Here is a 25,091-nt window from a genome sequence, read left to right on the forward strand (position 1 = left end):
GCCTCTCTTGATTTTTGTAAACTGACTCACTTCTCCATCTATTCTTACAGCGGCAGTTTGTGCCCAGTACAGATTTCTGATTAGGCGGAGGTCTTTCGAATCTACATCTAAAGTTTTCTGTAATATTTCAAATAGCTTATTGTGCTTCACTTTATCAAATGCTTTTGTGTAGTCGATAAAACAAACAAACCTTTTTGCACTTGAATAGCTCGTTCTGATAGTATCCTTTACATCAATATTGCATTTCTTGTACCTTTGTTTTCCACAGAACCACATTGTTCTTTGCCTATTTCAGCTTGTATCTTACTTTTAGCTCTTATCATCAAAATTCTTAGAAGTATCTTGGTGATATGGCTCATTAAACTTTTGGTCCTATGTATTCACATTCTATTGCTCCAGCTTTCTTAAGAAGAGTGATAAATACTGATTTTTTTTCATCACTTCTGGTATTATTCCAGTCTCATAAATGTCATTGATTAAATTAGTAAGTTTTTCAATTCCATAATCTTCAAGGGCAATAATTTGTTCTATTACTAATTTATCAGGACCTGCTGCCTTTCCTTCCTTCATCTTATTTATTGCATTATGAACTTCAGATTTTGAAATACTTGGACCTTAAATGTTTTTCTTAATTTCTCGTTTTTCGCCTCGATCGTCTTCAAACAATTCCTGAATATACTCAGTCCGTCTGTTCATAATCTCATCTTTTTCCATGATAATGGTACCATCCTTTGCTTTCAAACTTCCACCTGAAAAACAGAGGAGCTTTTTACCAGTGATATTCTTGATTTGTTGATGTAACCTTTTGGGATCAGTAACAGGGATTCTTTCTATTTGCTCACATTCCTGGTTTAACCATTCTTCTTTGGCTTTTTGACATAAGCTTTTAACTATTTTTATCTTAAGACATATTCTATAGGATTTGCTTTCTTCTGTCTCCTTTCTTCCATTAGATTTTTGATTTCATCTGTCAACCATTTATTCTTTGTGCTTTTTTCTTTTTTAGGAATCACTGACTTTGCTGATTCTACCAAGGCATCCTTTAGAGAGTTAAATTTCATTTCTACATGATTTCTATCATCTTCAACAGATTCTATTTCTAGACTTTGAAATCTATTCCTTACTTCAATTGTAAATTTTTGTCTTAAGTTTTCTTCTTTAATTAATTGCAAGTTGTCAAGGGATTGTTCAGGTTTTTGCTTCTTTAGTTTTTTAAGTTTTACTTTTACGTGACATACTACTGGGTTATGGTCACTATTACAGTCTGCACCTGGATTATGTTTTGCATTGAGTCACTGAGTTTCTAAATCTTTGGTTTATAGTAATAAAGTCAATTTGATTTCTAGTGTTATCACCTGGACTTTTCCAGGTCCACAAGCGTCTTGGATGGTTTTTAAAGTAGGGATTCATAATGACCTGATAATTCATCTTGCACCATTCTACCCATTTCTCAGCTCTTTCATTTCTTTCCCCTAGTCCAAATTTTCCTATGGTATTTCCATCAGCATCTTGTCCTACTTTAGCATTTAGATCTCCCATGACAATAACAATATCTTGAGATTTGCATTCATTCTTTGCTTGTTCAAGCTCTTCATAACATTTATCTATATCCTCATTTGTTCCATCTGTTGTTGGTGCATATACCTGTATAATTGCTAAATCAAATGGTTGTCCTTTGAATCTAACAAGGAGCATTCTTTCTGATATTGCCCAATGCCCTAAAACACTTTTTGCCATGTTTTCATACATAAGAATTCCTACTCCATTAGTATGGGGTGTCCCACAAGAATAAACTAGTGTTTTATTTCTAATCTGACATGTTCCAGCACCTATCCAATGAACTTCGCTAATTCCCATGATGTTAATCTTTAGTCTTTCCATTTCACTTATCACATTTTCCAATCTTCCTGCTTGATATAGGGTTCTTGCATTCCAAGTGGCAATAATTTTCTTTTGTGTTACTTGAATTTTATGAGCAGTAGCTGGATGACGGTCGGGGATCCCCTGCTGGCCAGAATCGACCCTACCGAGCAAAACATCTTCAGAGTTGTCTTGAAGATCCTCTTGACGCTGTTGTTGTGTGACACATTTTGAGAGTTTGACCATGGTTTTCTTAGCAAATTGCAACAGTGGTTTGCCATTGCCTACCGTTGGGCGAACTAAAGAAATCGCCATTTCTCTTCCCAAATGTTCGTCCGCCTGTACTATAGCCGTTGACATTTGACATTGTAGCTCATCCGCCTTCTCCGTCATAAGTTCAGTTACTGAACCTGCCGGATCTGCCGTTGGCCTTCGCTCATATCCTGAGCAGGAACCCTTGCAGATGTTACCACTTCGGGTCAGAGCGGCCCTGGGAGCAATGAGTAAGGGGTAACTCTACTTTCCCCAAAGCTCTGAAAGTCCCCCAACCAGAGCCTCATCACCGGTTGCAGTTTAGAGTCATACCCAGGACTGCATTTTCAAATATATAAAAAAATAAAAGAGCGATGAGAGTGGATATAGAACAGGAGAGGCAGGAGAAATAATAACGGGGACAAGGAGATGGCAGATGAACTAACTGAGTATTTTGCATCAGTCTTCACTGTGGAAGACACTAGCAGTGTGCCAGATGTTGAAGGGTGTGAGGGAAGAGAAGTGAGTGCAGTTACTATTACGAGGGAGAAGGTGCTCAAAAAGCTGAAAGACCTCAAGGTATATAAGTCACCTGGATCAGATGAACTGCACCCTAGGGTTCTGAAAGAGGTAGTGGTGGTGAATTATGGAGGCAAGAGTAATGATCTTTCAAGAATCAGTGGACTCTGGCATGGTGCCACAGGACTGGAATGTTGCAAATATCACTCCACTCTTTAAGAAAGGAGGAAGGCAGCAGAAAGGAAATTATAGACCAGTTAGCCTGACCTCATTGGTTGGTAAGATGTTGGAGTCAGTTGTTAAGGATGTGGTTATGGAGTACTTGGTGACACAGGACAACATAGGGCAATGACAGCATGGTTTCCTTAAGGGAAAATCTTGCCCGACAAACCTGTTGGAATTCTTTGAGGAGATTACAAGCAGGATAGTTAATGGGGATGCAGTGGATGTTGTATATTTGGATTTTCAGAAGGCCTTTGGCAAGGTGCCACACATGAGGCTGCTTACCAAGTTAAAGCCCATGGTGTTACAGGAAAGGTACTAGCCTGGTTAGAGCATTGGCTGATTGGTAGGAGAGAGCGAGTGGGAATAAAAGGATCCTTTTCTGGTTGGCTGCCACTGACTAAGGTGTTCCACAGAGGTTAGTGTTGGGACTGCTTTTTATGCTGTATATCAATGAAGTAGATGGTGGAATAGATGGCTCTGTTGCCAGGTTTGCAGATGATATGAAGGTTGGTGGAGGGGCAGGTAGTGTTGAGGAAACAGACAGGCTGCAGAAGGACTTAGGCAGATTAGGAGAATGGGCAAGAAAGTGGCAAATGAAATACAATATTGGAATATGCATGGTCATGCACTTTGGTAAAAGAAATAAATGTGAAAAGGGAGAAAATCCAAAAATCTGAGATGCAAAGGGCCTTAGGAGTCCTTGTGCAGAACACCCTAAAGGTTAACCTCCAGGTTGAGTCAGTGGTGATGAAGGCAATATTAGCATTAACTTCAAGAGGTCTAGAATATCTGAGGAGGAATGCTGTGGCTTTATAAGGCACTGGTGAGGCCTTACCTTAAGTATTATGAACAGTTTTGCACTCTTTATCTAAGAAAAGGTGTGCTGGCATTAGAGGGGGTTCAGAGGAGGTTCACAACGATGATTCCAGGAATGAAAGGGTTATATGAGGAACATTTAATGGCTCGGGGTCTGTTCTCTCTGGAATTCAGAAGGATCGGGGGGATCTCATTGAAACCTTTTGAATGTTGAAAAGCTGAGGTAGAGTAGATGTGGAAAGGATGTTTCCCATGGTGGGGGAGTCTAGGATAAGAGGGCACAGCCTCAGGATAGAGGGTGTCCATTTAAAGCAGAGATGCAGAGAAATTTCTTTAGCCAGAGGGTGGTGAATTTGTGGAATTTCTAACTACTGGCATCTGTGGAGGTTGGTGTATAGATTCTTGATTGGCCACAGTATCAAAGATTATTGGGAGAATGCTGGAAAGTGGGGCTGAAGAAGGCAAGAAAAGGATCAGCCATGATTGAATGGTGGAGCAGACCTGATAGGCCAAATAGCTTAATTTGGCTCCTATGTCTTACAGTCTTAACAAATAAAGGCAAGCATCACAGCAACATCATTAAGGGTCTTACCATTAACAGTATTTTTTCCCTTTACATTTGGTCTTCCAAAATGTTAGATGAGTGAAATTCCATCTGCCATTTCTTTGCCCGTATCTGCATCTGATCTATACCCTACTGTATACTTTGCCAATCTTTTACACTATCCATAACATCAACAATTTTCAATTGTCTGCAGTTTTGTTTCGCTGTTTCTCTGCTGGTAGTGGATCATTGTTCCTTGCTTTTGATTCAAAGTTGAAAGGCTCATTTTATTATCAAATTATGTAGGCAGAATACAATCTGAGATTTATCTTCTCCAGATAGTCATAAAATACAGGAAACCAAGAAGAGGTTGAAAAAAAGATATCAATCCCTCCACTTGCCCTCCAGTTGTAATTCCACCCCCCCCCATGAAAAGAAAAATCAGAAACCCCAAACTCCCCAGCCCCTCCCTCACACAAAAACTAACAGATCACTTACCTGGAGATACAACAGCAAGAACATCAAACCCCAAATCCCAAACCCACAGCCTGCCAATTGGCAACAAAAAAAGGGCGACAGAACGGAAGAGGACAATATGAACTACAGTTAGTTTGAACTACAGCCCAATCCATAAATCTCAGAATATTGAAAACATCTCTGAGAGCAGTGGGATCCAGCAGTCTCTCCAACTCGAACTGGCGGCCCCTCCAAGAACCACTCGCTCTCCTCCACATTTACAATCCATTGTTCACTGCCATTTTATGTTTGTTTGATCTTTAGCTGAAGTTTTCTGTCCCATTCTTCTTTCCCACTATTTGTGGGTTTCTGCCTCTTAAGGAATGCCAGATGGATTTTTCAAGTCTTGAATAGCTTGAGAATGATAATGAAAATTGTTTGAACAAAAGATCCATTTTGACTTTAAAAACCTTTTGGAGACTGTTACAGCTACTAACCGTGGCCTTCAGTTTTGTGATTGAGATGCATTTTTCTGCAACATTCAATTTCTGTGCTCATCTTTTGTCAATGACTTTTTTCCCCTCACTCAGACATCCCACCCTGCAATAACTCATTTCAGGGAGGTAGCACCATCAATTTGCAGGATTTTCCCAGAACTTCCAGGAGAGGTGGGAGGTCTGCAATAGAGCAGCTCCTTAGCAGCAAGCCAGCTAGTTTAAATAATGTTAGCTATGCTGATGAACGAATGACACCTGTTAAACTCACCTCAACATGTCTTTTACAGTCCTAACCCACCATGGGCAATAGAAAAGTCACTGTTGCAAACAGTGCAGCGAGCAACACTGTCATTATTTTTGACCCCTATTAGGCAGGGGTACACTTTAGTCTAGTCTGGGGTGAAGTGCGTTTTATATTTTTTTGAAACACTCTTTCATGGCGGTGCAGGACACTAAATTGAACTGATGGAGAGTCAGAGGTCGACTGTAAAGCCCGCCCACAGAGAAAACTGATAGGTCTACTTAGCACAAAGAGAGACCAATCAGGATTCTCGCTCTTGCTCCCGCTCTCCCTCTCATTTCCGGGATATTGTATATAACTTGCGGGCGTCAGGGAGCTGCTATTAATATGCAGGAGACTCCCGGAACTTCTGGGGGAGGTGGGATGTCTGCTCACTTTTGGGTATAATTTTATGTTTAATTTATATTTGCTGTCTGTGCCCATGAGCCTGTGATGCTGCTGCAAGTAAGTTGTTTCACTGTACTGTACATACCTCACTGTACATGGGCATGTGACAATAAACTTGACAGGAAAATACCTATTTGTCTAATCCTATACAACTGCTGTTCTTTTCATTGCAATCATTTTAAAATATTTTATTATCTCTGCAAAGTATTTGCAACAGCTGAAATGTAGACATAACCTCATACAAATAGGAAGAAATTATAAAATACTTCTCTGACCTTCAATTAAAGCAAACCAGCCCAGACATGGAAAAATATTTAAACTTATAAAAACTGAGGTGCATCCCTGGTGTAATTATTCTGTTCAAAATGTTAATTCAACAAATGTAATTAAAGATTAAGTGATAATACTTTTTAACAGTAATAAGGAATCTGCCTCCTTTTTAGGCAGTGTGTTACAGACTCCCACCTTGTACTGGTTATACCCACTCACCTCTCCCCCACCACACCCACCGTGAATATTGCTTCCAAGCTTTTGATGACTAAAGATAATCAATTCTTTCTTTTCATTTTTTCTCAGCTCCTCATAATTCTATACACTTTTATTAAATCTTCCCTTAGTCCCAAAGGAAATCAACCCAAGCTTATGCAATTATTTTCATAATTTCAGATTTTTTTTGTATTAGTTAAGATTTCCCTGTTACCATGTTGAAATTCCTTGATAATGATCAGTATCATAGTAGAGTAAAGGCAACTACAGAGGAATGAGAGGAGCTGGCCAAAGTTGATAGGAAAGGGACACTAGTAGGTATGACGACAGGACAGCAATGGCTGGGGTTTCTGGGAGCAATTTGAAAGGCACAGGATAGATAAATCCCAAAGAAGTAGCCATATTCTAAAAGGAGGATGAATGAACCGTGGCTGACAAGGGAAGTCAAAGACAGCATAAAAGCAAAAGTGAGTGCCTACAATATAGCAAAAATTAGTGGAAAGCCTTTAAAAAAATCAATAGAAAGAAATTTTAAAAAATACAAAAAAAGAGTAAAAGTAAGGTGTTAGTGGATATCGGACCTTGGAAAATGAGATTAAAGGGGTAGTAATGGTGGATAAAGGAATGGCAGACAAACTTAAGTATTTTGTATTGGTCTTCACTGCGGAAGACACCAGCAGTATGCCAGAAATTCAAGAGTGTCACAGGGCAGAAATGAGTACAGTTGCTATTACTAGGGAGAAGGTGCTTGGGAAGCTGAAAGGTTTGAAGGTAGATAAGTCACTTGCACCATATGGATTACACCATGGGGCTCTGAACGAGGTAACTGTAGAGATCATGGAGTCATTAGTAATGACCTTTCAAGAATCACTAGATTCTGGGATGGCTCTGGAGGACTGGAGATTGCAAATGCCACTGCACACTTTAAGAAGGGAGGCAGCAAAAGACAAGAAATTATAGGGTAGTTAGCCTGATATCAGTAATAGGCAAGATGTTGGAGTCGTTTATTAAAGATGAGGTATGTATTGGGGTACCTGGAGGCACATGATTAAATAGGCCGAAGTCAGCATGGCTTCCTTAAGGGGAAATCTTCTGACAAACCTGTTGGAATTCTTTGAGGAAATAACAGGCAGTATAGAGAAAGGAGAATCAGTGGATGGTGTTAACTTGGATTTTCAGAAGGCATTTGACAAGGTGCTACGCATGAGGCTGCTAAACAAAATTAGAGCCCATGGTTTTGCAGGAAAGATACTAGCATGGCTGGAAGCAACACAAACAAAATAGTGGAGGAAGGCCAGACAACATCCATAGAAAAGAGTAAACAGTCGATGTTTCAGCCGAGACCTATATCAGGACTGGAAGAAAGAGGAGAAGGTAGAGTAAGATGGTGGGGGGATGTGGAGGAAGAAGTACAAGGTGATGGGTGAAACTGGGAGGGGGCGGTGAAGAGCAGGGAAGCTGATTGGCGAAAGAGGTAAAGGGCTGGTGAATGGGAATCTGATTGGAGAGGATAGAAGATCATGGAAGAAATGGAAGGGGGAGGTTATGGGCAGGTAAGGAGCTAGGAGAGGGAAACAGGAATGGAAGGCACTTACAGGAAGTTCTGGAAATCAGTGTTCATGCCACCAGGTTAGAGGCTACCCAGATGCAATATAAGGTGTTGCTCCTCCAACCTTAGTGTGGCCTCATGGTGGCATGAACTGACATGTCGGAATGAGAATGGGAAGTGGAATTATAATGGGTGACTTTTGGGAGATCCCACTTTTCCTGGCAGATGATCATAGGTGCTCAGTGAGGCAGTCTCCCAATCTATGTCAGGTCTCACCGATAGACAGGAGCCACACCGAGAGCACTGGATACAGTAGATGACCCCCAACAAAACTTGCAGGTGAAACGTTACCTCTCCCAGAAGTACTGTTTGTGGAATATAGTGTAGCAAAGTGTATGGTCATGCACTTTCTTAAGGAATAAAATCATAGAATATTTTCTAAATGGGGAGGAAATTCAGAAATCAGAGGTGCAAAAGGACTTGAGAGTCCTTGGGCAGAATTCCCTAAAGGTTAGCCTGCAGGCTGTAAAGGCAAAGGTAATGTTAGCATTCATTTCAAGAGGGCTAGAATATAAAAGCAAGGATTTTATAAGGCATTGTAAAATGAGGCTTTATAAGGCATTGGTCAGACTGTACTTGGATTATTGTGAACAGTTTTGGAGTCCTTGTCTAAGAAATGACGGAGAGGGGCCAGACGAGTTTTGATTCCGGGAATGAGCAAGTTAACGTATGAAGAATGTTTGTTGGCTTGCTTATATATTGAAAGGCATATGAAGAGGATGTTTCCTACATTGGGGGAGTCTGGGACCAGGGAGCACAGCCTCAGAATAGAGGATGTTCCTTTTCGAACAGAGATGAGGACTTTCCTTAGCCAGGCAGTGGTGAATTTGTGGAATTCTTTGCCAAGTCATTGGGTATACTTAAAATGGAGGTTGATAGGTTTTAAATTAGCAAGGATGTCAAAAGGCTATGGAGAGAAGGCAGGATAATATTTTGATGGGTGGCTGGGCCGACTTAATGGGCCAAATGGTCTAATTCTGCTCCTCTGTCTTACGGTGTAATCATATTTACATTAAAAACCTCATGGAGAAATGCAGCAACGAATTGGGCCCTATCAGAGCACCCAGTGCACAGTAATCATGTAGAATAATTCTACACTAATCCCAGTTGTCTTTTCATTCTCCACACATGCTCATCAACTCTCCCAAGATTCATAACTGCACAATAGAATTCCTAAAATTAAAGCAGAAAAAAAGGCAATGCTTGAAATATCACACAAAATGCTGGAGGAACTCAGCAGGCCAGGCAGCATCTATGGAAAAGAGTACAGTCGGCGTCTCAGCCCAAAACTTTGACTGTACGCTTTTCCATAGGTGCTGCCTGGCATTTTGCGTGTGTTGCTTGGATTTCCAGCATCGGCAGATTTTTTTCTTGTTAATGCTTGAAATATGCTCGCGGTATAGAGCAGGTCAGACTGCATTTGTGGATAGTAAAATGAAATTAATATTTCAGCCTGATGTCATTTTCATCATATTCTAATAAAAATGGTCATCAGCCAGAAATGTTGACTATGTTTCTGCTCACTGCTTCTAGTATTTTCTGTCTCAAGCCTATCCTGACTGCTACCCTGGGTGTTAGTTGATAACAGTGGTTTCTATTATCTTCAGTTAAATGTGCACTTGAGTGAACCCATTGGCCTGTGATCTGACTTCTGCCGTCTGTGTGGAATTTATACTTCACCCTGTGACTGTGGGAGTGGGCACGTGGCCAAGCGGTTAAGGCATTGGACTGGCGACCTGAAGGTCGTGAGTTCGAGGCAACGTGTTGTATCCTTGAGCAAGGCACTTAATCACACATTGCTCTGCAATGACACTGGGTCCTAATGCCCTTCCCTTGGACAATATTGGTGTCATGGAGAGGGGAGACTTGCAGCATGGACAACTGCTGGTCTTCCATATAACCTTGCCCAGGTCTGCGTCCTGGAGAGTGAAGACTTTCGCAGATCCATGGTCTCGCTAGACTAACGGATGCCTTAAAAAAGGACTGTGGGTGCTCCAGGTCCCTCCCATATCCCAAACATAGGCAGGTTGGTAGGGGACTGGCTGTTGTAAATTGCTGTTAGTGTATAATAACTGTAGAATCAGTGGGGGGGGGGTTGGAAGGTTGATGGGATGGGTGGGTGAGAGTAAAATGGGATGAGTATAAGTGAACGCCTCAGATTAGCATGGCTCAGAGAGCTGGATTCGGTACGGAGTTGGAAGCACGTCCCTCCTGTTGGTGCTGCCCTCCAGTGTTTGCTGAGTGGAAGACAAGCTGGATTGCATTAGTCTGCAGCTGCACTTTTGTGAGAAGAGAACTTTTGCCATCTGTTCTTGCAAAAACATGGCTCCATGCACCATCAATCTATAGGCCATGACCCTCAGAGACTTGGGCTAAGTATTATTTTTGTGACTGTATGTTTTTCTGCAACCATAATTATATGTGCTGTGTGTGACAGTTGGTGCTGTGTTTCGTTTGGCTGTATTCCTGTGTTTGGTTGAATGATAATTAAACTTGAACTTTTCCACACTTTGACAGTGAATGTCAAGTCAAGTCATCAGTCTATGGAGACTGACCTCAGCTTCCAGTAGGCAACAGACTCATGTAGAGAGGGTGTTTGTGTTATGAAATAGATATGCTGAAATCAATCAGTAAAATTTAACATTTATTTCCTCTTATAAACAAAAAATATATTTCAAGAATCTAAGTTGAATATTAAGATGGTATAATGTCTTAAAATGGTTTTATCATTGATACATAAACTTTAACCTTTGTCATTCTTGTTTAGCTGTTGTAACCTTTTTATTTTCCTATTTTTTAGGTAACGGTCCCTCTAAGTCAGCTGATCAGCACCTTCCATTCACTTAAAAGCTCAGCAAGCTCAGTTAGTTCTGCATCCATACAGTGTCTCCAGCGAGAAAAACCACAAGAGCATGATCAAGTGAATGAGGTAATTGTTCATAATGAAAAGTGAGTTTATATAACCCAAAACACTTTTGCAGATGTGTTATTAAATCAATACTTCCCTCAAAAAAGTTTAAGCGTCTGTGATTGCAGTGCTGCAGAATACTGCTACCTTATACACTTCGGCATCCTACTGTGATGCTGAAGTGTATCATAACTTGACAAAGACGTAGAGATAGAAGATACTCTGCTTTCACAGGTACGAAGAGAAATTATGTATAGAAAAATGTGCAGTATCTAATTAGGTACAATTAAGCTATAGAATATTGGAGCATACCAGATCAGAAAGTCTCTTTCATTGGAGGAAATGGTCTTGAATGGCTTTAATACTCTTCTACTTGCAGTTTACTTTTTATTCTAAAATTAATGACTTCACCATTTTCTCCAAAATTAATTTTCCAAATGGAAATTCTTAATGCATCCAGAAAACTTGAGTTGGGTATAAATATTTGCATTTTGTGATATATTTACAACGTAGGTGGGGGGGTGTTGCATTATTAATTAGGGACAAAATCGCAATTGCACTGAAATGGGATATAATGGAAAGCTCATCCACTGAGTATATATGGGTACATAAGAACATAAGAAATAGGAACAGGAGTAGGCCATCCAGCCCATTGAGCCTGCCCCGCCATTCAATAAGACCATGGCTGATCTGTCTGTAAATGGGTAGAATCAAAAGTAACAAGTTGCAGTCATTCTGATGGGATAATACTACAGTCCTCCCAATAGCCAACATGACTTTGAGGAATATTGAGGAGGCCATGGACTAAGTGGCAGGAGAGAGGTTAACGGAGACAGACGAATGGCCATGGGAAACATAGAGGGAGCGGAAAGCAGGGTTGGGGGGGAGGTTAAAATGTGTTTGGTGGTGGAATCCCTTTGGAGATAATGGAAGTTGCAGTTATGGGTGACTTCAACTTCCCTAATATAAACCATGACGGATTTTGTTAGGTGCATTGAAGAGGGTTTCTTGAGTTAGTATGTAGACGATTTAATGAAAAGAGGGGCCATACTTGACCTGGTATTGGGAAATGACTATGGGAGTTTAGATGTCTAGAAAGTTGGTGAATTTATAGTTGCAAGAAAAAGTTTGTGAACCCTTTGCAATTACCTGTTGTTCTGCAGTAATTACTCATAAAATGTGAGACTGATCTTTGTCTAACTCATAATAATAGAAAAACACAATCTGCCTAAACTGGTAACACACAATCAATGGTACTGTTCACGTCTTTATTAAACACATTGTTTAATCATTCACAGTCTAGGCTGGAAAAAGAATGTGAACCCTTATAAATAATAACTGGTTGAACCTCCTTTAGCATCAATAACCTCCAGCAAATGTTTCCTGTTGCTGCTGATCAGACTTGCACAACAGCGAGGAGGAATTTTAGGCCATTCCTCCATAAAAAACTGTTTCAGTTCATCAATATTTCTGGGATACCTTGCATGAACTGCCCTCCTCTGGTCCTGCCACAGCATCTCAATTGGCTTAAGGTCTGGACTCTGACTTGGTCATTCTAAGACACGAATTTTATTATTTTTAAACCATTCTGTTGTTGATATACTCTCATGTTTTGGATCACTGTCGTGTTGCATTATCCAGTGTGCAGTTCCCTTTTTCCTCCAAACATAGCGATGTGCATTTCCGCCAGAAAGTTCAACTTTTGTCTCATCTGTCCACGGAACATTGAACCAGAAGCATTGTGGAACATCCAGGTGGTCTTTTGCGAACTTGAGACGTGCAGCAATGTTATTTTTAGAGAGCAGTGGTTTCCTCCATGGTGTCCTTCATTCTTGTTCAGTGTTTTTCTTATAGTGAACATATGAACATGGACTTTTATAAATTCCAGAGATTTCTGCAGGCCTTTTACTGTTACCCTTGGGTTGTTTTTCATCTCCTTCAGCACTGCATGTTGTGCTGTTGTTGTGGTCTTTGCAGGACGCCCACTCCTAGGGAGAGTAGCAACAGCACTAAATTTGTGCATCTTTTTTATAGGGCGGGGCACCTCTACAACCCACACCTCCAATCTCATCTCATTGATCAGATCACCTGACTCCATATTGTTGAAGGCATTACCCTAGAAGTTCACATACTTTTTTGAACTTAGACTGTGATTGTTTAAATGGTGTACTCAGTATTGATGAGAAAAAGTGTAATTGTTTGTGTGTTATTAATTTAGGCAGATTGTGTTTGTCTATTATTATGATTTAGAGGAAGATTAGACCACATTTTATGAGTAATTAATGCAGAAAACAGGTAATTGCAAAGGATTCACAAATTTTTTCTTGGAACTGTAGATGGATGATACAAAGATTGGTGGTGTAATGGATAGCATATAATGTTGACAAAGGAGGCAGCGGGGTATAAATAAGCTTTCGATAAGGGTTGAGAAAGGGCAGGTGGGCAAGTTGTATATTCTGATGATAGGAAATATAGAAAGGTCTACATTGTCACTAGAAGAAACATCCTTCTCACATCCACTCTGTCAAGATACTTAGGCCAAGTGTGAGGTTTTGCACCTTAGGTGATCAAATGGGAAGGGAAAATACACAGTTAAAGGCGGCACTCTTAACAGTATTGATGTACAGTGGGATCTGAGGCCCAAGACTTTGGCTTCCTGAAAGTAGCTGTGCAGGTTAATAGGATGGTGAGGAAGCCATAGGGCATGTTTGCCGTGATTAGTTAAGGAACTAAGTTCAGGAGTCAGAAGGTTATGTTGCAGCTTTATAAAACTCTGGTTCAACTACATCTGGAGTATTGCTTTCAATTCTGCTCTCCCCATTATAGGAATGATGTGGGGGTTTAGGGTGGGCGTAGAAGAGGTTTAACAGAATTCTGCCTGGATTAGAGGACATGTGCTCTAAAGATAAGTTGGACAAATTTGTTTTCTCTGGAGCGGCAGAGACTTTGAGGAGACTTGATAGAAGGTTATAAGATTTTAGGAAGCATGGATAGGCAACCAATATCATTTTGAAGAGTTGAAATGTTTATTATTGGGAGCATGCATTTAAGGTGAGAGGGAATAGTTCAAAGAAGATGTGCAGGGTAGGATTTTTCACACAGTGGTGGGTGCCTGAAATACTCTGCCAACATGAATGTGCAAAGAATGGAGAGATATGGACACTGTGTAAGCAGAAGGGGTTAGTTTAGTTAGGTATTTAATTTCTAATTTAATTAGTTCAGTACAACATTCTGGACCTGAGCTATGCTGTACTGTTGTATATTCTACTCTATTGGAGTATGTCATTTCACACAAATCTACATGCTTATAGAACATAAAAAAGCTATCTGACTATCACTGTCTTATTTTTACCTGTCCTTTCTTCCTTTTTCTTTATTGATCTTCAACTCATATGTATCCTTCATATATTTAGATGATAGGAAATGTCTGTGTAAGCCTCAGGTCACTCAACTCGGGTTCGTCTAGAGGAGGCAGCCTTCAGCCCTGCCCAACTGAATAATCAAGTTTGTGTGGATGCTATGTAAGGTACCCCAGTACAAACCCACAATGCAAAAATCAGACAGTACACCATAAGCGATTAAATGATTACACTTTATAAATCTTACTTTGTGATGTGATTAATAGAGAAACAACTGTTATTGAAAGTATCAATTCGTGCACAGGAAAAAATGGAGTCCTCCGGTGTCCTTCCATAAACGACCTCTGTTGAAATCCCGCCAACCTTCGGAACCTCAAATTTCCGTGTCCGCCACTCCGTGATCACTGAGCGCTTCCTGCACTCGTCCTCCCTCTTCGCCCGCCTCGCCTGCAAAAACGCGCGAACCAACTCGGTTCCCAGACATGCAAGGTAGAATAACATTTCACCCATTGGTTAGTTCCATTATCTGTAGTTATAACCCAAACATCACAACTACAGAGAACCCATTACATCAGCAGTTAACATTACAGGGAAGCCATTTTATCATAACACTGCAGAGAAGCCATTTTATCAGCCTTAGCAGTTAGCATAAAAGAGAACCTCTTACATCTGTATTGTCACAAGAAGAAACATCCCCTCCAGAACCAATACCACATCCTTCCTGTAGTGTGTAGACAGTAATAATATTACAGCAATAGCCTTTGGTTCTGATCTTCTTACTACAGTGAAGGTAACTTTAATTAAGTCACATCTCACTCTTTGAAACTGTAGTGGATGCAACACATTCCTTTCGGTATTTCGAGATTGAAGAGATTTGGTATATCAACAAATACAGTCAAAAACTTCTATAGATGTACTATGGAGAGCATTCTGACAGGCTGCATCACTGTCCAGTATGGGGCGTGGGGGGGGGGGGAACTACTCCACAGGACTGAAAGAAGCTGTAGAGGGTTGTAAATTTAGTCGACTCCATCTTGGGTACTGCCAGGACATCTTCAAGGAGTGGTGTCTCAGAAAGGCAGTGTCCATTATTAAGGACCTCCAGCACCCAGGGCATGCCCTTTTCTCACCTGTAGTACCTGTTGTACCTGTTGTACCTGCCCTTTTGTACCTGTTAACTTCAGGTACAAAAGCCTGAAGGCATACACTCAGTGATTCAGGAGCAGCTTCTTCCCCCCTGCCATCTGATTCCTAAATGGACATTGAACCCCTGGCCACTACCTCACCTTTTTAATGTATTATGTCTGTTTTTTGCACAATTTTAAATTATTCAATATACATATGCTGTAATTGATTTAGTTATTATTTTTTTTCTATATTATGTATTGCATTGAACTGCTGCTGCTAAGTTAACAAATTTCACAACATATGCCAGTGATAATAAACCTGATTCTGATTCTGATATAAGCCTAGCAAACCTCGGAAATGCTTTCAACACATTTACATCCTGTGAATAAAGAGAGTAAGGTTTTCTCGATTGGGTCTCATCAATACCATCAGTTTGCCTGTCTGCACATTCCATTTGCCTGCATTAGGTCTGTGTCATTTTGCAACTTTCCTATCCAAATACCTGCTTTTTAATATTTGTATATGCCTCTGTCACCTCCTGGCTGTTCTTTGCAGATATTTATGTGGAGGAACTTATCTCTCAGACTTCAGTTAAATTTCTTCTCTCTCTTGTTAAGCCCATGCCCTCACATTCTAAATTCCTTGTAATTTTATAAATCATTATAAGATCACCCCTGGCCTTCTATATGACACTGAGAATAACCCCACCTGTCCAATCTCTCATAACTATAGCCCTCACTTGCAGACAATACCCTAGTTAATCTTTTCTGCACTTTTTCAATTACTACCACATCCTTCTGTAATGTAGTAACTATATTATAAACTTGGCAAATTTCGGGAAATTTGGGACATTTTCTACAAGTTTCTGGAGAACAATATTCAGGATGATGAAAGTAATGAACTGAATTAACTTTTTTTTTAATGGCGGGGTGTTTGCTTTTTTTGTATGTGTTTTTTTTCTTTTGATTTTTTATGTATTCTGTTTTTTTTTCTTTTCTTTAACTTTGTTGTATTTTCAAACCTATGGATGATCTAATGTGTTTTCATTCTGTAAAAGCAATAAAGAGATGTTTAAGAACAACTATATTATATCAATTGCTTTTGGTTCTGATCTCCTTGCTACTGCAAACATGGTTTCTACATCAAATGCTTTCATAATTTGTAGCCTCTTTCAAATCACCCTCAATATTTTCTGGTAAAAGTAAGCTTGGCTTCTCCAATATTTCCTAATGAATTTAGTGCCACTTCTGATAAACTGTAATATCTCCCATCAGTTTTTTATCTGTTTGGTTCAACTTTGTCAAACCTTGTCTGCTTTTTGGGGGTTTCCCCCTGAAGATTTGAATTTTTTTTACTATTGCCTTGGTACCCAATGTCATAGTTATAGTCATACTTTATTGATCCCGGGGGAAATTGGTTTTCGTTACAGTTGCACCATAAATAATAAATAGTAATAAAACCATAAACAGTTAAATAATAATATGTAAATTATGCCAGGAAATAAGTCCAGGACCAGCCTACTGGCTCAGGGTGTCTGTCCCTCCAAGGGAGGAGTTGTAAAGTTTGATGGCCACAGGCAGGAATGACTTCCTATGACGCTCTGTGTTGCATCTCGGTGGAATGAGTCTCTGGCTGAATGTACTCCTGTGCCCAACCAGTACATTATGTAGTGGATGGGAGACATTGCCCAAGATGGCATGCAACTTGGACAGCATCCTGTTTTCAGACACCTCCGTGAAAGAGTCCAGTTCCATCCCCACAACATCACTGGCCTTACGAATGAGTTTATTGATTCTGTTGGTGTCTGCTACCCTCAGCCTGCTGCCCCAGCACACAACAGCAAAAAATGGTAGCACTGGCCACCACAGGCTCATAGAACATCCTCAGCATCGTCCGGCAGATGTTAAAGGACCTCAGTCTCCTCAGGAAATAGAGACAGTTCTGACCCTTCTTGTAGACAGCCTCAGTGTTCTTTGACCAGTCCAGTTTATTGTCAGTTCGTATCCCCAGGTATTTGTAATCCTCCACCATGTCCACCCTGACCCCCTGGATGGAAACAGGGGTCACCGGTACCTTAGCTCTAGCTCCTTAGTCTTTTTCACAATGTAAGTGTGTGTGTGTATATATATATATATTGAGTGTTGCTTACATCCACATCCTCCTCTGCTTTTGTTTTGCTTAGACTAGTTCAAAGAACTTAAGGTTATTTAATTAAACAGTGGTCCCCAACCTCCAGGCCGCGGACTGATACCGGGCCGCAAAACATGCAGGGGTGCAGCGGTAGCCGGAACCTAATTAATTAGCTTGTTTATTTCGGCTTTTTTTCTTAAAGATGTGCTGGGTGCATTCGGGCTACTGCTGCACTCCTGCATGCTTCGCGGCTTGGAAGTTGGGGACCACTGATTTACTACACCAGTTAGTGTGTCAATAGGAAACACCCTTTTGATTATTAATTATAATAAAACTTTTAACTCATTCATGTGCACTTTGAATCTCCTTAGATTTCCTGGTTCTTGAATCAACTTAACATTTAAGTTAAATTTCAATATGATTAGTATCATACAGTGCAGAAACAGGTCTGTCTGGCCCATTTAGTCCATCCCGACTAAGAGTCTCATCTCAGTTCTTCCCATTTTCCCCATATGCACTAAACTTTTCCTATTCAGGTACCTGCTTAAGTCTTTTAATTCTAAATACTGCAAAAAGTTATTTTCACTCATGTATTAAGCTGGCTATTGAGTTATTGTTTAACATTTTTCTGCAACACAAATGCGTGGTTTTAAAAACTGATCAGTTTCAGCAGGAGTACGTTAAATCAGATTTTGCAAACTTTAAAAGAGGTTGGTCTAAAACTTGTTTTAAGTAAGATAAAGCAATTTTAAAAAATGGTTATAATCTGTTAAAGTTGTTTTTGTTTTCTTTTATTTTCAGCCTCTGGGTAACTTAAGGGATTTTGGACTGTCTGATTTAAAAACCAGCCACCTGGATGAATTGGTTGGCAGGTTACTTCCAAGTTTGTCGCTAATTGATTCAAGCTCTGGTTCATCCCAGTGGAAAATATCTCATGTTTCATCACAGTCCTTCTTTGAAAATAAACATGGTAAGAGGTTTTTCTCCCTTTTCTCCACATTTCAAGAAATGCAATCTGATAAAGAAGGAACTTTCTGAATTATGAAGTGCAGGGCATCAAGTTTAATTAACGCCCCCTTTCCATAGTACTAAACCTGGGGAAAGGATACTGAAATGGCAGTGGAGATTGACCTACCTAGTGATCTGACATCTATTCTATGAATAATTAAGGTTCCCAGTGCAGAAAGTCCAAGGAAATCAAGGAAAAACAAAAGTGAAATGTTATTTAGTGCTATATATAAAAATAATTGAAAGATAATTAAATAGCGAAATATAGAAAGCATGTATACAGGAGAAGGTAAAATAGGAAAGCAAAGAGAGAGTAATGGAAAAAATTACTAGCAAATAAAATCAATAAATCCAAAGGTTCAGATTTATTAAGGACAATCAGTGTAGGTTTAAGGGAAGATTGTCGATTGACATGATGTAATGTTCTGAATACATGACACAACTGAGGTCAATCACTTTGACCTAGGGTACTTAGATTTTGGCAAGTCATTTCATAAGGTGTTCTACAGCAACAGTTGTCAAGAAATGTAGGGCTGATAGGGTCTAAGTGAAAGGGGCACATTAGATCTTAAATTGGTTCAATGGCAGAAGGCAAAGGGTAGTACCTAATTTTGTGCCTGGGAGGCTGTTACCAGTGGAATTTGTTACTTGATGAATAATTTGGATTTGCATGTAGAAAGGATAACAAAGGTTCGAAATGGTATAAAAATTAGCCTCATGGCTGACAGAAGGAAAGCCGTGGACTGTAGAATTCTATAAGTTGCCTTTGCAGTAAGTCTAAAAACTAAGAAAGTGGAAATTAACTCAGAATTGTGAAGTAACTGGTAACAGACGTAAGGAGACTACACCTTTGGAAGATGTATGGTAAAATATATGGGGTCAGTTGATGGAGTGTCTGGAGAATAAAATATGTTTGCTTAGGATTAGTATAAGAATGGGGCTTAGACTATAGGACATAGGACAATTTGGCCATTCAGCCCATTGAGTCTACTCTGCCATTTGATCATAGCCGATGGAATAGTGTGGAATATGCCCTTCCATTCTTTTGAGCCACACTGCCCAACATCCCCTGGTTTAACCCTAGCCTAATCACAGGACAATTTCCAATGACCAATTGTCCTACCAAACCTACATCTTTTGACTGTGGGAGGAAATTAGAGCACTCAAAGGAAACCCTTGTGGTTATGGAGAGAATGTACAAACCCCTTTGAGGCAGTGGTGGGCATTGAACCCGGGTCGCCGGTACTGTGAGCATTGTGCTAACCACTGCACTGCTATGCTGCCCTGTTATTTATTATACCTCGCAACTCCCATTCTCCTGCCTTCTCCCTGTATCCTCTGACACCCTTACTAATTAAGAACTTATCAACCTCCACTTTAAATTATACCTAATGGCTAAAGAAATTCTTCTTCATCTGCGTTCTAAAGAGGCATCCTTCTATTCTGAAGCTGTGCTATCTCACGCTAGACTCCCCAACTATTGGAAACAACCTCTCCATGTCCACTCTATCGATTTGAATGATTGCCCTCTCATTCTATTGAAAACATCTGCATGCCCATTGTATCCGGTCCTTCAATATTCAGTAGGTTTCAATGACATTCCCCTTATTCTTCTAAACTCTAGCAAGTACAGATCCAGGGCTATTGAATGTCCTCATAATTTAACCCTTTCATTCCCGGGATCCTCGCCAGTATCAGCATAGCATCTAGCACTATATCTTGGATCCTCCTACCTGCCTCACTCAGTCACATTCTCCTGTGTTTGACCACAAATTGAGTTTGAAGTAGTTAATGAGTGTGATTGTTTCCTGAAATGGTGTCAGGGTAACTCCCTCCTCATTGATGCATTGCAGTGTGAAACTCAGATTCTAGGTCATCAACTTTGAGCTTGAGTTCCTCGAGCAACCAATGCTTGCTGCAGATATAGTCGCCAGCTCTCACATCATTGTAGTAACAACACATCACCTGATCCAGCATCCATACTTAATTAGTTGTCATCTGGTGTCTTTAACTACTATATTTAAAAAATCAACCCTAATCAGCTCTTACCTGCTACTCACTTGTGCCTCCTTGTCAAAACCTCTTGAGCCAAAGTCTCAGATTCCCACTCTTACACTGGCCCACTCACACATGGCCATCCCAAAATGGCTGGATGGTCAGTGCAGAATCTTTGGGTCAAAGAGACTGTTTCCATGATCTATCTTTCTGTGACTCAAAGAAGGACTAAAGCCTTTGGTTGGTAAACTAGGCAGAAATCTGCAAGTAATTTGTGGCTTAGATTTAAAGTATTGGTAACAAAATTGTAGAGAGGACATGAACGAAAAAAAAGGTTTCACCCAGCAAGTTTTTGGGGATGTGGAATTATCTGTCTGAAAGGGTGATGAAAGTGGAGAACTTCATCACATTTTAACATGACTTGGATGTGGCCTTGAAGAGTTTTGATCCAGAGGAATAGTGCCCAGTGGTAAATAACCCTGACCAGTTTAGACACTATCGGCTGAGTGGTCTCCTTTTGTGTTGTGACTTTACTGATTCTTTTTCTAGGATTTTCAAACAGTATCTTCAAAGTGTTGCGTACAGCTCAGTTCTCTCAACAACATTCACCATTTCTATCAACCTTCTGTTCCGGTCTTCATCTATCGGCATGTATGTATGCTGGACATAATGGACTTAATTTATATTTGCATTTGAAATAGTTGTCTGAAGCAATATTAATGAGCTTTAACTTCTTTCCTTAAGTCCGCGAGCAGAGGCGAGGCTTTAAAACACTGAGATCAAGAGCAAGGAGACCTGTAGCAACCGAGAATGCAGCTGAAGCAGAGAGTATTGCTCCTTCATTTATGAAGGTAAGCAGAGAGTTACTACTTGTAATGCTACATGAGCACTTCTTTGTAAATACTATAATAGCATTAACATTTTTATCTTTATTTGTAGGGGCTTCTGTTGAGAGACCGAGGCAGAGAAGTTGAGAATTTAGAGAGTTTGATTAAAACAAAAAATATTCCTGAGGCTCATCAGGATGCATTTAAGACTGGTTTTGCAGAGGGCTTCCTGAAAGCACAAGCTCTCACACAAAGGACAAATGGTAATTCAGTGCTAAGTACTTGAAAAGACATTTTGAACATAAAAATACAGCTGCTTTTAATGTCTGTAACTGTTTCTACTTTTCCTGCCATGCTTTTCTCATCCCATGGCACTAGCTGCTGTTTTTAAAGTCTGAATCAATTGCATTTCATGCGTAGACCTACATCATGAATGCTATCAGGTGGTTTACCATAGGTCTGTGCCCCCCATGTTGGGAACTCTGTGCAATAGGTGATGCCACAATAAACATAGCCCTCTTCTCTCACTCTTCCCACTCTGTCAGGAGCATAGAAATTATGATAAACAAATCCATTTGAGTAGAATCCTTGGCTGAGGAAAAGGAGTTGTAGAAACTTGTGGCGCTGAATTTTTTTTTGTCAGATCAAATTTACAGTGAAAACAGAGGAACAGGTTAGAACATTTTGGAAATAAAACCAAAATGTGAAACTAAACTGCTCAGGTCAGGCAGCATCTGTGGGGGATCTTGATGTTTCAGAATGAGGATCTTTCATTGACTGCCAGGTAGGGTTTGGAAAAGTCAGAACTAGCAACTGGAACCACGTTGTATATTATGCAGCACCTTATTTGAATATCCACAAGCAAGAATATTATTTAAAAATTTAGACCTACACTTGAGGTAATTATACAGATGGCCTGAGAGGGAGGGATTTCCAGAGCTGTTGTCTGAGATATCTGAAACTGCTAATGGTGGTAGGAATGAATCCAGGGGTAATAAATCAGTTATGTTTCCAGTGAGTTTGGATTTATCTATGGTGGAAGTTTATGCCTGAGAACAAAGGTGATGAATAATTAAAGAAGAATTCTTCATTTTGTTTATTGGAACTGATTTAAAAAAAAAACATCTTGGAAGGGGTGCCACAGTACATCCCGTTACAGCTCAGGGCATCGGAGTTCAATGCTAGCACCATCTATTAGGAGTCTGTACATCCTCCCCATGAATGTGTGGGTTTCCTTCGGGTGCACTGCTTTCCTCTCATTTTCCAAAGGTGTACTGTATCGACTAATAGGTTAATTGGTCATTGTAAATTGTTGTGTGATTAAGCTAGGGTTAAATAGGTGGGTTGCGGGGTGGTACATTTTGTTGAACCTGCACTGTACCTCTAAATAAATAAATAAACAATTGGATTTTGAAAAATTCAAATCTACTTTTTATTTTAGCTGTCACGATTGTGCTGGAAAATACTTTCACTGGTTCAGCTCTGTTGTATACACTCCTATACAAGTTCGAACCAGCATGTCCAGACCGAAGACTTGAGAACAGCTTCTCCAGTCACCTCTTTCAACATCCTCTTCCAAGTACTACTGGCACATTCAGATATTCTGTTATTCTCAATTATTCCTTTATTCTCACTTCAGGATTTTGTTTTGCACTAATTCAGATTACGTGACAATATTTGCACCCTTTTTGCTGTTCTGTGCCTATTGGTCTACTTCTGTATTTATGATTACTGTGTGTGCTGTTTACTGTGACAGTTTCATATGATAAAGAAACTTCATTACACCCAGATGTATACAACAATAAACTAGTCTAAATTATGTACCAAATTTATGATGCCTTTGAATTTTAGCAGCATCTTGAAATAATAGAATTGAATGGAGGAAGATAGATCAGAATGAAAAGGTTGGATAATCACATACAGTAGAATAAGGGCATGAAGAATTTTTAAAGGAAAAGCTAAACTGATGAAAACTTAGCAGGCAAAAGATGAAGTTCATGCTTGGAAATGCAGTGGTAAAACATTGTACTAATGTGTGTTTGACTGCTTTAACCCAAGTACCCTCTTTTGTCTTTTGCACTTATAAAGCAGTTCTTTACTTGAATAATTGGCTTGCTTATATTATTCTCTCCCAGATTCTTTAAGAAGAACAAGACTGGTTCTTCTGTTCCTTCTGTTGCTTGGAATTTATGGTTTATCCAGGACACCATTCTTATCTGGTAATGTTTTTATTTATGCACTACATTTGGTTTTATAGAATATTATCACCTATTAAACTATTTTTACCATTGTCAGTGGGATGAAAATTAGAATTAAATACCACTCTTTCTGGTGTATTTTGCACTAGGGATTAAATAAGTTTTGAAATGGGAAGTTCAAGATGCTAATATTTCATTTTTTTTACACTATTTTCTCCACCAGTGCGATTTCGTACTACATCAGGATTAGATGCGGCAGTGGATCCTATTCAAATGAAGAATGTGACATTTGAACATGTGAAAGGAGTGAGTAGAATTTGCATTCAATCTTGATAAATATTCTGTATTTTGAGATTCATTTGTAAGCCATTTTCTGTTTTCATTATCAGGTAGAAGAGGCAAAAAATGAACTACAAGAAGTTGTAGAATTTTTGAAAAACCCTCAGAAGTTCACTGTGTTAGGGGGCAAGCTGCCTAAAGGTACGCAGCTGGAAATTGTCAATATCTTGTCGTGTATCTTTCAGTGTTCCAGGTAGGATTTACAACCGACCCCAGAAAAAGTTGGTAATATTTTAAATCAGTATTTTACTAATAGAATTGTTCTGTAATAACCGTGGACTAGCTCAAAGTACATATATGTCACCATATTTAACACTAGGATTCATTTTCTTCAGAATCAGGTTTACTATGACCAGCATATGTCATGAAATTTATTAACTTTGCGGCAGCAGTACAATGTAGTACATAATAATAGAAAATGAAACTGAATTACAGTAAGTATGTGTGTATGTGTATATATTCAGAAATCAGCTGGCAGAGGGGAAGAATCTGTTCCTGAATCGTTGAGTGTCTGCCTTCAGGCTTCTGTACCTCCTTCATGATGGTAGCAATGAGATGAGGGCATATCCTGGGTTGTCGATCTGCCTCTGTACCAGAGGCCTTTAGTTTCAGAACCAGGGAATAACTGTCAAACACAGTTTACTTAAAAGTACATACTGTTTATTAGCAAGCTTGCGTTCTCAGTTGACAAAACAGAGTCCCTGCTCACAGAGCTTGAGAAAATCTGCAGCCAAGTGAGCCCAGAATACTGTGTGGAGCTGCTGATATACATTGTTAACACATACAGATTTTGATAAGGGTAGACAGAGAAGTTTTCTCATCCAACAAACACTTCTTTGTTCATACATTATTCTCACAGCACAACTTGACAAGCTGCCAATAAGTCAGTTAGGTTTTAGCCCTTTTAATTACGTACATAATTCCTCAGGGTGATGGGGGTCCTTAATGATGGGCTCTGCCGTTTTGAGGCATTGCTCCTTGAAGATTTCCTACATACTACGGATGCTAGTGCCCATGATGGAGCTGACTAAGTTTTCAACTCTCTGCAGCTTACTTTAATCTTGTGCAATAGCAGCCCCTCCCCCCCATGCCAGATGGTGATGCAGTCAGTTAGATTGCTCTCCAGAGAACATCTATGGATCTGTAGAAATTTGAGTGTTTTGGGTGACATACCAAACCTCCTCAAGCTCCCAATGAAATATAGCTGCTGTCGTATCTTCTTTGTAGCTGTATCGATATGTTGGGCC

The 25,091-nt window shown here is 39.8% G+C and overlaps 1 protein-coding gene across 1 annotated transcript in view; it reads left to right on the plus strand.

The window, feature by feature from the left end:
• The window catches only part of yme1l1b (YME1-like 1b), a 51,304-nt gene that overhangs the window by 3,262 nt on the left and 22,951 nt on the right, over positions 1 to 25,091 (plus strand). The window contains exons 2-9 of the mRNA XM_072253877.1: positions 10,753 to 10,881; positions 18,279 to 18,447; positions 21,030 to 21,131; positions 21,225 to 21,331; positions 21,420 to 21,570; positions 23,443 to 23,526; positions 23,729 to 23,811; positions 23,895 to 23,985. Of these exons, the coding sequence (XP_072109978.1) occupies positions 10,753 to 10,881; positions 18,279 to 18,447; positions 21,030 to 21,131; positions 21,225 to 21,331; positions 21,420 to 21,570; positions 23,443 to 23,526; positions 23,729 to 23,811; positions 23,895 to 23,985 (916 nt within the window). The remainder of the gene's footprint in view (positions 1 to 10,752; positions 10,882 to 18,278; positions 18,448 to 21,029; positions 21,132 to 21,224; positions 21,332 to 21,419; positions 21,571 to 23,442; positions 23,527 to 23,728; positions 23,812 to 23,894; positions 23,986 to 25,091) is intronic.

The sequence above is a fragment of the Mobula birostris genome, chromosome 3 (assembly GCF_030028105.1).
Source record: "Mobula birostris isolate sMobBir1 chromosome 3, sMobBir1.hap1, whole genome shotgun sequence".
NCBI classification, from domain to species: Eukaryota; Metazoa; Chordata; class Chondrichthyes; order Myliobatiformes; family Myliobatidae; genus Mobula; species Mobula birostris.